Consider the following 13,879-nt stretch of genomic DNA (forward strand, 5'->3'; position numbering starts at 1 on the left):
AGATGTGATTTTGGCTCAGTGCTTGAATTTATTTGTCAAATTAAAATGTAATATACAAAAAAAAAGTGCAAATTAGAAAAGCAATTTTACAAGGTGGAGTTCTGTGAATTGTGTACACTGTGGTCCATGCATTTGCCATTAAGTGCTCTAAAATAGTTTCTGCAGAGTATAGATCAGGTCAGAAAAAATGCAAAACAGGATACTTTTGCATGCCTCATTTGTGCAAATGGCCACAATAATCTTTTTAATTAAGGCAATGTCAAGCTCATTTCTGTACAGGAAGGAGAGCAAACATTATAGAAGTGTATTACTCGTGAAAATGGACACAGTGATAAGCAGGGGCTTTTGTGTTTCAGGCAGCACAATATACGCTTGTATAGCTGTTAAAATGATTTCTGAATGGAAATCAGTCTTGTGCACTGCAAATGCATCAATGTCTCAATATAGTAATACACGAGTCTTATAGCAAAAAACCCATGTATCACAATGACAATGATTATCCAGATCTCTGCATTCTTAGCTTGAGCCATGGATGTTGCCATAGTAACACGAGTATGTCTTATCAAGTACAGCCCTTGTGATTTTTCACTGCAACTTATTTAGGCTGTTCACTGTAGGTATGACAACAGGCTATTGAGTTGTTGCATTCATTTCCATGTTAATAGAGGTAACAGCTATTGTGTGTAAGCTTAACCTTTGATCCTGCCTTGTCAAATTGTTGTCAGCTAATATTAAATTAGACAAGTAATAGAGGCTTTTTATGTAAATGATGTAAAATGCTTTAAAACTATAAATAGCCATAATTCTGCTGAGAGCTAATATGATGGTCTCAAAACAAATCAAAACATTTTTGCTGCGCTTCAATAATCAGACTGTGAAAAGCCATTTACGATACAGGCTATTCAGAGGTGCAGAGGGTGAATGTCAATCTTGTTGAATATAATAACAGTATATTTTGGATGTAATACTTTGATGGCTCAGGATACACAAAGCAGATTTCTGCAGTTTTGTTCCTTAAAGGTCCTGATTTCATCTTTTTTTTTTTTTCAAATTCTGTTTAAATAAGACTGAAACTGGTACTTAAGGCATCACCAGTATGGAGACATACAGTACTTTAATCTCTGCAATATTTTGCTTGAATAGTGTAACCACAAAGTGCAGATTTTATTTGAACTCCGAAGTCACTTTGTAGCTCCAAACTCGTCACACTTGCGCTTCCTCCCTCGTTGAAAATAATGAGGCTGTTTGATGTGAGACTGTAATGAGAGGAGTAGACTGTTCAGGACACATGAAAGCTCTTCAGTCCATTTGGACCATGAGCGGCCATTATGGCCTGGGACCGAGACACCGTGGAGGTCTGCTGACTCCATGAAGGAGTACAGGATTTAATGATCGAGGCAACAGCTAAATCTGTCACCCTTTTAACATCTCATGGAAGGAGGGAGAAAATATCTTGGGAGATGTTGAACACAGGGGGACCTATAACATGCAAGGGCACAGTGAATGGGCCCTATGAACAGGGACATGGTCACATTAAAAACAACTGTGAGCAGCAAAGCTACTGTATGAGATCACAAATGAAGAGAATCTCCTACATAAATTAAAGTCCTTGATTGTAGCAGCTCTGCGAATGTTTAAGTGATTGTTCAACTTCAATCATACTTCTGCATTTGTACGTAATGATAATTTCTTTGAGGGTTATTCTTTGTTTAAAAAAATACTGTTTTCACAACCTGCTAAGTGATGAGTCCATAAATTATCTTTTTCACGTCCAGAGGCAGGAAGCAGCACATCTACCTCTCATCATATCAATCTCTTCCTCCTTTACAAGACACCACTGTCAGTGCCAGAAGAGACACAAACACAGTGAGTGGATGAGTAGGAGGAAGGAGAAGCTGATGGCGATGGAAGGATCAGCCTCCCTTCATTTATGTGCACGACGATGGAGGAAGAGCCCCAGCTGAGATGGGGTTAATATTTCCCCAGCCTAAGTTCTGGGGGACAGTGGGATTTGTCACCTCAGTAGTGAGCCCCAGTGTCAGGGATATAGTTAATGGTTAGACACAGCATCTTGCCACCCCCAAACAAAGGATGACCTGCCTCAGCCACAGAGCACTTTGGAGGGCCAGGGACACTGTCACTATCTGTCTCCCCAAAGATGGCAGTTCCTGGTCAGTTAATAGTTAACTGACATGTGGATGCATCAATCTTGAGGAGTGACAAGGAGTGTAAATGCACAAATACACAGACGGTGGGAGCCCAATGCTGATGCTGTAAACATATCTTGTTAACAGGAAGCAGACCCTATGCCGCAACAGCATTGAGTGACAGGATCACAGATGACTAACATCAACAGCACTCACTCTTCTTTCCCTCCTCTGTTTCCTAACTAAGCATTAGTGATGTTAATTCTTCAAAGCATAAATTAGCAATATTCTCTTGATTAATTCTTTGGAGAAAAGCTGATTTAAGAAAACTATTTATTGGCAAAAAAATAAAATGAAGCCAAAATAGCTAAATGTGTGCCTTTTTCCAGAGTCAATTAAAAATCAAAGTGCCCCCAAAAGAGCTCAATTTCCTGTCTTACCTCACCATATACTCTCAAAAAATGCTGCGACAAAAACTACTAAATCACATTGTTAATTCAAATGGTGATTGCTTACAACACAAGACCAGGGAATTTGGGGACCTACAGAGAGAAAAAGTGTTTTGATTTTCAAATGCGTACTGCTGATCTGACTCATACATATAAAAAGCCCCCATTTAAAGCACCAAGAATCACAGGAGAGGGACAAAAACACGTCTCTTTAGGTCCCCAACACCCTACAGGATTAAGATCAGAGACAGCTCCTGTCTGATATACAGCCAGCTCTTTTTAGGCTTGGGAAACATACTGCGTCGTATACGCCCCTGTGTGACCCCAGCATGGCTCCTATACACTCAGACAGGGAGGGAGACGTCACTCTCTGTGCGCTCCCCCTTGGTGAAAGTGACAGTCAATCACCTGCTAAAAGCCACTGGGGGTGGGCAGAGCTGGCTATTATGCACTGCTGGGGGGAAAGCAGGGCGGAATAAGGGAGGGGAGGGGACTGTGGGATTCTACAGCTCTGCTACGCGGCTAACCAGAGGGCAGTACAGTGGCCGGTACACGCAGGGCAGACGCAAGAGTAAAGTGCTTTGACATTTTAATACATTTTCAGGACAAAATATCAGAATTTTTACTCCACAACATTTATTTAACAGCTATAGTTACATTGCACATTCCCATTTATGACAGAATATATGTAAAAAAGATATATCGTGAAGGTAGTGCTGTTGGTTCACAGAACATTGGATGTGGTTTGCACATTTTAACACTGGATCCAAAGCAATTCCAACAACTTATTTGTAGCAATTAAGTATTAACAGATTGATGAATGGAGGCTTTTTTTTCTGTACGTGAAAGAAAGTATCAAAAACAAAAAGACACATAAATACATGAAATATCAAATCAAATGTCATCACTAATAAATTACTAAATGAGTAAAGCAAATTACATAAAGTAACATTGCTTGACTTACATCATTGACGCACCCAGTAAATGGGCATTTCCATCCTCTTAAAGGTAGCAAACATAGGGATCTAAAGTCATGAGTCACATATTTAACACAACCGTGAAATGTTAACCAAGTAATAACCAAATGAAATTACAAATTAGATTAAAAGTCCATTTTCACTTACAGAGGTTCACTCTTTGTTCTGGTGGTTTGGAGGGAAAAGAGGCTCTGCAGGCCTAATGGGTGGGGTTATATAACTCCCTGGGAGGGACCATCAGCATGACACACCCAGGATGTGCTATGAAAGGCAGGTAGATGTGGGCTTCTCAGGTGAGGTTAGGTCTTTGAAAACGTGTGATTTATTAATATTATCATTTTATATAAAATTATCAATGCAGGATTTTTGTGCATAGGCTATTCAAGTATATCCGTTTTTAAGTAACACAACAATGCCCTCCATCTTTTCTGCACTAACTCTACTTTTGTGTAGATTTTACATGTGATTGAGTTTTACTTATTTAGTGGGAGTTTAATAAAAGTACATGTTGCCTTGCACTACAGATGGAAAGTGCTGGTGTTGTAGAAAACAGAAGATATATGACTCTAAATGACATGATAGCATGCTTCAGCTATAAAGACTAATTAAGGCTGAATAAGTGAGTGTCTGTCCTGAGGTTGGCTTTGGTTAAAAATGTCATTCATCAACCAGAGTAGGTGGTAATAGACATCAACAATACAACAGACCACATTAGAAAGAAACAAAATTGAATAGAATTAACACTCCTAATTATGAAAATAAATAAAGATACACTTAAACATAAATTAAGCTATCTTAAATGTAATAAATAAAGTTTAAATCATACAGAATGTGATTCCCTCTGTATGGTTTAGGCCACTTATGTACCTGTATAGAAAGTAACACACCTCTCTGTTCTCAGTTATTCTTTACTAATGGCTCCACGACTGTGAGAATTCAGCAGGCATTAAAACAGCGATTGTGGCAGAGAAAGCAAGCTGCTGATGCCGAAGTAGCTACATTTTGCATACATTTCATGGAGCTCCAAAGAGCAACGCTTGATTTTTGCTGGTTCATTTAGATGCAGAATACATACTGTAGTTGGCATTGCGGCTGGTGTGCACATGCAAATCGTCGCCCTGCCTGACGGGAGGGTGCACTGTGTGAGCATGCTCAGCAGCCCACTCATTTTTATACTACTAGTCCTTATGTCCCAGCCCAGCCTCCTCTCCCAGTCTCTGATTCCATCTTGGCAATGACAGACATGTATACACAAACACACACACACACACACACACACACACACACACACACACTTCACATACACTCTCGATCGGCCTCCTTCACTCACCTCTTTCTCTTACTGAAACACACGTGCACAGTTTTCTCAGACTTCTACTCGTTCTCTGTGCTTCTCTATGGGTGAGCCATCATTATCTAGAAAGAGTGCCAGTGTTTGGCCACAGTATGCCTCCTTCCCGGCGTTGAACTGAACAGCTGAGACATAGGCTCCTGGTAGTGACACGGCTGTCAGAGACATGCCTCATTACTGCTGTTGCAAATGTCAAAGCACTAAAGTAATCACTCACAGCTCTACTGGACACATGGTCATATAGTCATGTATTTTATGGTAAAAGGGGTTAACAGTTGTGTGTATGTATGATGATCTTGTATAGATAAGTGGATTTTACACATTTTTTTGTTTAAGTTAGATTGTCAGATGGCTGCATGCTAATGTGACAGCAGATTTCTAGGTATTTGCAACAGGTAATAGCATGGTAGACATTTTTTATGCAAGCACAAACTTCCTTCAGAGTTATTACTGTCAATCCAGGATGCCCTCAGCGATGTTATATTTTTGCACCTTAAGTCAATTTCCTCCATGTCTAAGTATTTGTGCAGGACAGGCCATACTCCCAGCTTTGTTGGGATGTCCTTAAAACGAGGTGGTTTATTTTGGTGCTCAGCACCTCTGACATACAATATATAATGACTGATTAAAGTGATCATAGTTCAAGGAAGCTGTCTCTGCCACCAGCTGATCAGGTTAATGGTTAACATTTAATCCTGTTGTCACTACAAGCCGCTGGCACAGCCGTCTACAACAGGCCGGACCACCGTCAGTGTGTCATTGTTATGGAAGTAGGGAAGAAAAGCTAATCAGGTCGGTGTTGTGAGAGCATGCTAGAAAACATACAAGGACATTTCTTTTTTTTTCCTTTAAAGAACTGTCATTTTTTTTTTTTTTTTTAAATCCATGAGTGAGTATTCGTCCCACAAGTCAACTTTTATGTGCTTTTTGGTAAAGAATGGATTATTGTGAGGTCTCTGGACATGAAGTGTAGTTTTCGTCTTATAGACTGTATCGATGCATTTGTTCCTACCTTCATCAGGTCCTCTTTTAGTGCTGGGGTTTTTCTCAGCTGTTGTCTTCAGGTGTCTGATTCTATGTGGAGAAATTTTGCTCTTTCTTCTACACCCAGCAAAGTTTGTTACTTTATCATGAGTTTTAAACTTGCACAGGATGATGCCAGAAGTGTCTCTTGGAATTTTTAAATCATTAAAAATCTCTTTTTGCCTTTTTCACGTGATGAAATAAGATTTTTTTAGGCTTTTTAAAAAGAATGTTTGCCATGTTTAGTGCTCCGCTTTATCACTGGCAGAAGCGACTTCAATCCAGTTAGAGTTTCCAGAAGTTTAAAGGGAAGTAGTTTGGCAACAATTTAGTGGTATTGCATACCAGTAAGTAATATTAGATAGGGGTTAAATATTTATGACATGTCTCCATTAAAAAACATGTGCACCTCATAAAGAATATATTACACATTTCCATTATCATGTCATTTAATTGACACAAATGTAATTTCTATAATGTTAGATCATCAGAAATTGTTCAATGTGTAATTCCTTACATACTCAGAATAATGGATATGGTGACCTTGTTAGCATATAGATGCCTATTTATACTGTATATTCAACAGGTATGCAGTATCGATTTTAAGTTATGTTTCTGGCCATTTGACAAATGTAAGTTCCATAATCCTCCTTTAGCTCTGCTTTTGGTCCCCACCACATCTTGAGGGAGATGCTTCTCTGTTAAATACTAGTTATGTTTACGAGCTAGCTGCTATCTAGCGGTCTGCTGTTTGTTGCTGGGCTGGAAGGGCCCAGTGGGCTTTAACAGCTTTGTTGCAGAATTCTTCATGATGCAGATGTAAAAGGAGAGCAGTGAGAATGAACCGAGACATATGTGGGGCTGAAAACCAAAACCATGAGCTAAAAGACGCCAAAATATTCTATAGACCCTAAAGAGGAAAAGTCTCCGGTTCATCAGTGCAAGTGATCTCTTTTACATCACACAAAGTTATTTACTGTTAATATAATAATATAAATTGAAGCAGCTGAACTATTTATCAATTATTCATGATAGGTTATGAACTACAAAAAAAACCCGTGCTGCTCCTGTACCTCAAGCAACAAGAATCCACCACAATGGAATTTCAAATCATCAGGTTAAAAAGAAATAGATGTATGGTAAAAAAAAGGAAAAGGTTTGTGTGCACTGAAAAGATTATTTCCCTTGACTGTCCAGATTCCTGGAGGTTGGTGGAGGATACACACAGATGCATGACAGTACGGCAGCAGTATTGTAAGGCCTCAGACCTGGAATGTTCCAAGGGCAGCTGTAGATTTCCTCACTGAATTGCAGTGAAGTCATTAATGGGGTATGTTCACTGCATTCCATTCACTTTAGGTGTATCAAATACTATACCTTTGATGTAGATATGTTGTGCGCAGGATAAAAGTGGTAGACTGGGCTCCTTGACCCCAGAGTTGACTTGTAATTTATGAAAGAGCGAGGCAAAAAGTAATTTTCTCACTGTTGTGCTTTGCTTAATCAGTAATACAAATGAAGAATTTGGAAGCCAGAGCAAAAGAAAGAGTTAGGCACTTTAAAATGTTTGCATAACGAGCACCTTCTCACTGCAATGGTTCTCTTCTTTTTAATCACATGCCCTCTCCAGACCACCTACACCCTTCTTCACGATCAGATACAGGACCGACGGGCTGATGTATGATCCGAGAAATTAATCTGCTAAGCCTGATTGCCATTACCGCCATGCGATTATGCACCTTGATTACAGAGCCCACCCCAAGGACCATGACGTGCCCCGGTGCACATTTTAAAGGTGCGCATAAAATTATGTGGTGATTACCCTACAATGGATCAATCCACAAGCGAATGAGACCGTGTAGCCATATAGACCGTCTCAAGTAGGACTGTGATTATTAATAGGCCCTTGAGGTGACCTGATACCTGAAGCGTGAACCACTGAGACGGCCTCTAATGTATCATATAAGCAAATAAATTCATTTTTTTATACATTCAGAAAATCATTATTGGATTATTGTTGTAGAGGTAGAATGGATAAAAGGGATGTTGGGCTCTTTAGAGACGACTGGAGCTGTACTTGCCCCTCTTAAGACAGACTTTAGACATTTAATGGCTGCACAGTTATGGATAGCTTGACACTGAGGAGGATGGTATGCTTTAATAATTAGCCTGTATCATATAGAAGTGCTTGAGGTCAGTAATTTCTTGTCTATGATGCAACCAAATATTTAAAAAAATACATTATGTATAAAAACAAAAAATTGGGTGCCAATCAGAGAAAAGAGAAAGCTCATGCTTACAAGTAATGTAAGTACATATCATTCTGCAGTGACACTTATCCTCCAAATTTGGGCCCATCTAATCCCTCACTGTCATTTTTAAGGATTTTTTTTTTTTCTTCATTTAATCCTGAGCCAAAGTGCTCATTTGGTACAGCAGATAAATAGCCCCATTGACTTATCCAGAGGCAATCCTACATGAAGCGATTAATTGGATGAGACAATAAAGAAGTGAAATCACATCTGTTCATGGTTTTCACCCTGGTTACATATAGAATATTTTAGTCACACAAACACACTACCTTGAATAACCCCCCCTCCAATACAACAGTTCTAATGTTAACATGTTTGCATTAATAATGCCCTGGCAGGGATTTAATGGACTTGATGTGCTACCATTCACAGTGGTCTGTGTTCTTAGAAAGCATGGTTCTCAGTAGCGGTCATGTGCCCTGCCTGCACAATTACTTAATGGCTTCAGCAATTATGCATATCTACGGGAGTAAAAAAAACAAAAAAAACCATAAATGTCAGTCAGTGGAAAAGAACCAATTTATGTCTTTTGTCTGTATCAAGGCAAGAGTTAGGTAGGTTTATGACATGGAAACTACTTTCAGTAAAGACAACACTGCTGAAACTGTACTCATATGCTGTAGATACATCAAGGACCATTTACAGTATGCAAATATGAATTTGAGCTTACAAATGTACAATTGCAGAAATTCCATCAGTGGCCAGAGTTCAATAACTCTTCAGTCTTCAAGTGTCTGGATAATGGTCACTGTGACTGCACATCACTGCAATTCAAAACCTCAACTATCCATCACCGGACTATGTTTTCCACTGAAACAACATGGATAAGGGAGTGTGTGTTGATGCTGGTTGGGCCCTGTGCTATTGTCAGAGATGATGAGTGATAGACAGGAGAGGACGGGTACATACTATTCACAGTGCTCCATGTGGCAGCTCGCATTTTCACACTGGTACAGTATGTTTGTCAGCTACACACAACGCAGGCACTTACGCACTGCCGTGGGCAAGCAAAGTGGTATTCTGCCAGTCGACTGCGTCACGGGCACATGCATGTCCTACGTACCACCGCGGAGTCCCTCTTATACATGCCTGCATGGTGTGCAATGACAGATTGTATAAACTTGGCATCTTACAGAGATGACAAAAAGCATCTTGGTATCCCACTTTAAGTACAAAAGGAACAGTCCTCTCCCCAGAATCTCTTGCATGTGCACCTCACACTAAAAATGTTGTCATGTTTGCTTACTTTAAACATTATTTGTACAATAATATATATATTGTTATAACTAAACATGGAAAAATAGTGCCATTGGAGTCTATCTTTTATACAGTGCCATACAAATTTTGCCGCTTTGAAAAAAAATAAATAAATAAAACTCTTACCATCAGAAAAAGAAGCAGTGGCTTGCACCACTTCTTTTTTTTTTTTTCGCTATTTTTTTCAGTCTTGGAGAGAGGTTTGAAGGCACGGAGATCATTAACTGCATTTACACGAATGCACAGCCAGTTTTTACAAGAGGAGACTTCAATCCCAACATTCTTTGAAAATAAAATACATGATAATAGACCATAATGGCATTGAGCAATTGAGTGGAAATTGATATTCTTTTATACCAAAAAATGGATGGCTGACTGAACAAACGAATGAATGAAAAGAGAGCTTCAGATCATCTCTTTGACATGGCAAGAAAGTGTGTTGTTTAACAAGACTCCCATGGCACTCGTGGTATTTAACGCCACATTTATATCACGTGAAAGCCTTTAATTTCAATAGTTTGAGCCTCATGAGTCACTGGACAGAGCTGTGATGTCTAATGTTGGGGCTGCAGTGTGGTGCCACAGGTGGCCTGTTATAATGTATATTTTGGGAAGAGAAACACTCGTGAATGCTCCGATGGGTTTTTTTAACGCTGTATGATACAGACTGGGCAAAGTGAGAGTGGCAAACAGTCATTTTGATCACTCCAAACCATACACAAGAAACATGCTGCTTCCAGAAAATGTTTATTTTGTTCATAAACTTTTCATAAAAATAACAACATCAATATTAATTTAAAGTATTGTAGAAACGGTATATGTACAAAATCTTTACTTGAACAGTTAATATAACTTAAGGCGAGTTAATTGACTTTTTTGCAGTACCCTGTTGGTGACAATTTCACCAAACTCTCAACGTTGTTGTTTTTTTTTTGTTGTTTTTTTTTTGTTTGTTTTTTTGTGTGTGTGTGCTAAACTGAACATTTCAGCATACAGTATCTCCAGCAAAAGATACTTAGAGTCATAAAACCTTTCATCACCAAGGTAAAATCTACAGAAACTCGCAGCAATGTGTGCTACCTGATTACTTAAAAGCAATATTTATATGACTAGCTAGTCATTTCTAGCTCGATTAAACATACTTCTGTACATACTGCAAAAACAATTTTGTCGAAAAGCCGTACCACAACTAGTGTACATTCCCTTTTTAAATCTAGATCAACAGTTCAATGAAATAACTCTCATCATACCAACAATGGAATGAAGTGCGAAACTGTTTCTGATATCAAATTGTAACATTTAAAATATTGTGTTACTAAACAATAGCCCTCGAAAACCAAGACATTATTTATGATTTAGAATACATTTCACCTTAGAAAGGACGCTCAAATGTGATAATTGTAAAATATACAGTTAGCTATAAAAATACAAAGAAGTACAGTAATACAAATATATTTATTTCCATTTATGATATATCTTTCACAACTGTAATAATCCAAACAATTGTAACACAACACAAAGACCAATGACAAAAAACACTGACAGCAAAATGATAAGAAGATAAACAAACACTAAATTTGATCAAAGATGGACAGCTTATGGTCTGAGCCATATATATGTTAGCCTACATTCATGTCAATAACCCTCACGGTGAAGTGAAGGAGCTGACAGTGGTTGATATTCCGGTTAAAGGAAAAAAACACTGACATAAACATGCATTTTAAGAAACATAGTCCAAACCATTGCTCTAAGAATGCTAAAAGCAGAAAATAAGAATCTTAAATGGAGATATTAATAATCTGTAAGTGCAATCCATCCGTGCTCAAAAGGCGAATGGAGGCTGGAGCTGTCCAGAAGAAGAGGTGCTGAACAGTAGTCATGCAATGCAGAGCAGAGGGGTTTGCCTCGACTGACATTAACAGCAACAAGTCACTGTTGATCTGTTTACTGACTTTTACAACTTATGCATCTTTGCATAAAGTCAGCAGCATTAGCGGCAGGCTATAAGGCCGAAGCAGTCCTCTTTTCCCCTTTTCTACTCCTCTGAAACTCTCATATTCGCAAAACCACTATGTTAGGCATTGGCTCGCCGGCCACACCAACTCAGACATCAACTTGTAGTCAGCTGGCTTATCTTCCAAGACGGAAAGATCCTCCTATTATATGTGTGCACACACGGCCTCGTCTTCAAATCCCCTCGGGAAGAGTGAATGGCCACGCGCCAGTGGTCACCTGTGGCTTAATTTCCATTTTCTCTTTTTGTTTCAGATGTACGCGTCCATGCCGTTTCCTCTCGTCGCTGCGGGCGAACCGTTTGCCGCACACATCGCAGGAAAACGGCTTCTCCCCCGTGTGAGTCCTGGTGTGGGTGGTAAGGTGATCGCTACGGCTGAAACTGCGCAAACAGATTCGACACTGGAAAGGTTTGTGGCCCGTGTGGATGCGGATGTGCCGGTTGAGCTCGTCCGAGCGAGAGAAGCGCCGGTCGCAACTCTCCATGGGGCAGGTGAAGGGTTTCTCTTTGGCTGGGCCGTGAGAGGCGGCGGCGCTCTTTCTGGCCCTGGGGGGCTTCGTCGCGCGGGTGGTGTAACTTTGGGCAAAAGAATCTGGCAACAAGGAAGAGTACAGGATGGAGTCTATGGTGCTTGGTAAGGCTGGTGATGTGTATAAGGAATCACACTGATTAGATGGCTGTGGAGGTTCGGGGAAGGGTTTCAGGTTGGAGGAGAGGCCCATGGGCGGTGGTGGGAGGTAATTATTGTACAGTGGACTAGAGTAGCTCTGGGAGCAGGTGTCAGAGAAACACGGTTCCTGTTTGATACCCCCCTCCACTTTAAACTCCATCTCTGGGTTGGGACAAATTGGGGGAAACGTGTCTAAAAGTTCCTTTACATCCATTTGCTGGTCAGGGGGGAAATCATTTGACATGGGGAAGGTCTCAGTCTGGAAAGTCGTCTCCAAACAGTCAGACTTATTGAAGGTTCCCCACTCGTAGCAGCTGCTTTCAAACTCATTCTTAACCACGACGGGGAAAGAGGCAGCCTCTGACTTTGGTTCAGCCTTCTTCTGGTTTGGAGCTCGTGAAGAGCCGAAGCTGAGCTGGGAAGTGGACGGGTCTTGGGCCTGGTTGCCGGTCTGATCATCGGTATACCTCGTCTGGTGTGGAGAGTACACAGGCGGAGTGGGTCCGGAGCAGGTGTAGGATTGCCGCTTGACGCCGGGATCTCCAAAATGACCATTGCTGCTGTCCAGCGGCGCAGGCGACGGATAAGTTCCCCGACTGTTGCCGCTCTGTTGCACTTCTGAGAGTGGCAGCGTAGATATACCCACGATCTCGGTGATCATATTGAGAAGTGTTTCGGTGCTGCACGGCGCTCCCTGAGATGCCTCAACATAGAAACTGCCGGAGTAGGCGAGCGAGGAGGGGGTGTATGTGTCTTTTGGGCACTCGCAGGGGTTAAAAGCAAATTCCGAGTTGGAAGCTTCGGTTTTTAGGGTTGCAGGGGCTCCTTCTGTTGAATGACAGAGAAAAAAACTGTCATCGGGATTGTTTAATATCCGAGGAACAGAGCAATTTAAACGATGAAGAAAATCAGCGTTACATAAACATTCACGCGTATTTTGGCACAGAAATGCCTTGATAAAAAGCCTTGACACACATGACTGCACAAAAAGTGTTACATATTTCCTATAATAATAATAATCATCGACATGTCTAAATTATCATGCATGCAGAATAATCGACTGTGCAAACATGCGAACTCACCGTGGCCGAACTGGGCAGGTACCCCCCGCTCTGCATCGACGTACACCTCCTGGTTGTCTTTCCGCACGCTGTTTTCCATTCCCAAGGAAGAACTGTTGCAATTCTCAAATTGAGGGTAAAAAGAATCTTTCGCATTCAAATCCATATTGTTCAACATAATGATGCACTTAGAAGTCCGTCTCTCCCAGGGAAAAAGGTAAAAGGGGAAAACAAATTATGCAGATGACTGTTTTCGATCAACCCCCCTTTTGATGGTTTTCAACAAATGATCCAAAGTGGTTTGAGTCAAAGGGAGTAAAAAGCAATTAAAGGTATTCCTTTTCGTCTCTGCTCCTCAGTAGGTATTTGCTTGCTGTGGATTTCACATCAGCGACTTCCCCTCTCCCTCCTTATATACACTTTGGCAGCTCCCTCGGCCCTCCTCCCCATTCATCAGCTCCAGTGAGAGGATTCCCCGCTGCGTGTAAACTTCATGCCCATATATGGACAGAGGATGTGACGGAGTCCCCACCCCCCCCCTCAGTCCTCCCTCCTTCCATAGTGGAGAGATGGATTCTGACGTTGCAACAAGTGGCGACCAGTAAGCGTTGTAATGAA

General features: G+C 40.7%; 1 protein-coding gene across 1 annotated transcript; it reads right to left on the minus strand.

Annotated features, from left to right (window-relative positions):
* Positions 1 to 10,247: 10,247 nt before the first annotated feature.
* On the minus strand, positions 10,248 to 13,651 carry LOC138209391 (E3 SUMO-protein ligase EGR2). The gene is made up of 2 exons (XM_069167940.1): positions 13,283 to 13,651; positions 10,248 to 13,028 (listed from the first exon to the last, which is right to left on the minus strand). Exons 1-2 carry the CDS (start codon positions 13,437 to 13,439, stop codon positions 11,704 to 11,706), a joined length of 1,482 nt encoding a protein of 493 aa, XP_069024041.1. The 5' UTR covers positions 13,440 to 13,651; the 3' UTR covers positions 10,248 to 11,703.
* Between the last annotated feature and the right edge of the window lie 228 nt (positions 13,652 to 13,879).

This window comes from Embiotoca jacksoni, unplaced genomic scaffold (assembly GCF_022577435.1).
Source record: "Embiotoca jacksoni isolate LCO1_2020_lvr unplaced genomic scaffold, fEmbJac1.0.p SCAF_4, whole genome shotgun sequence".
In the NCBI taxonomy this organism is placed as follows: domain Eukaryota; kingdom Metazoa; phylum Chordata; class Actinopteri; family Embiotocidae; genus Embiotoca; species Embiotoca jacksoni.

What these genes read in the sequence shown, in the direction of transcription:
- LOC138209391 (XM_069167940.1), bottom strand. Translation starts at nt 13,439, where the DNA reads ATGTTGAACAATATGGATTTGAATGCGAAAGATTCTTTTTACCCTCAA. An exon ending in ACCTGCCCAGTTCGGCCACG is followed by an intron (nt 13,029 to 13,282) that starts GTGAGTTCGCAT and finishes GTCATTCAACAG; the next exon opens with AAGGAGCCCCTGCAACCCTA.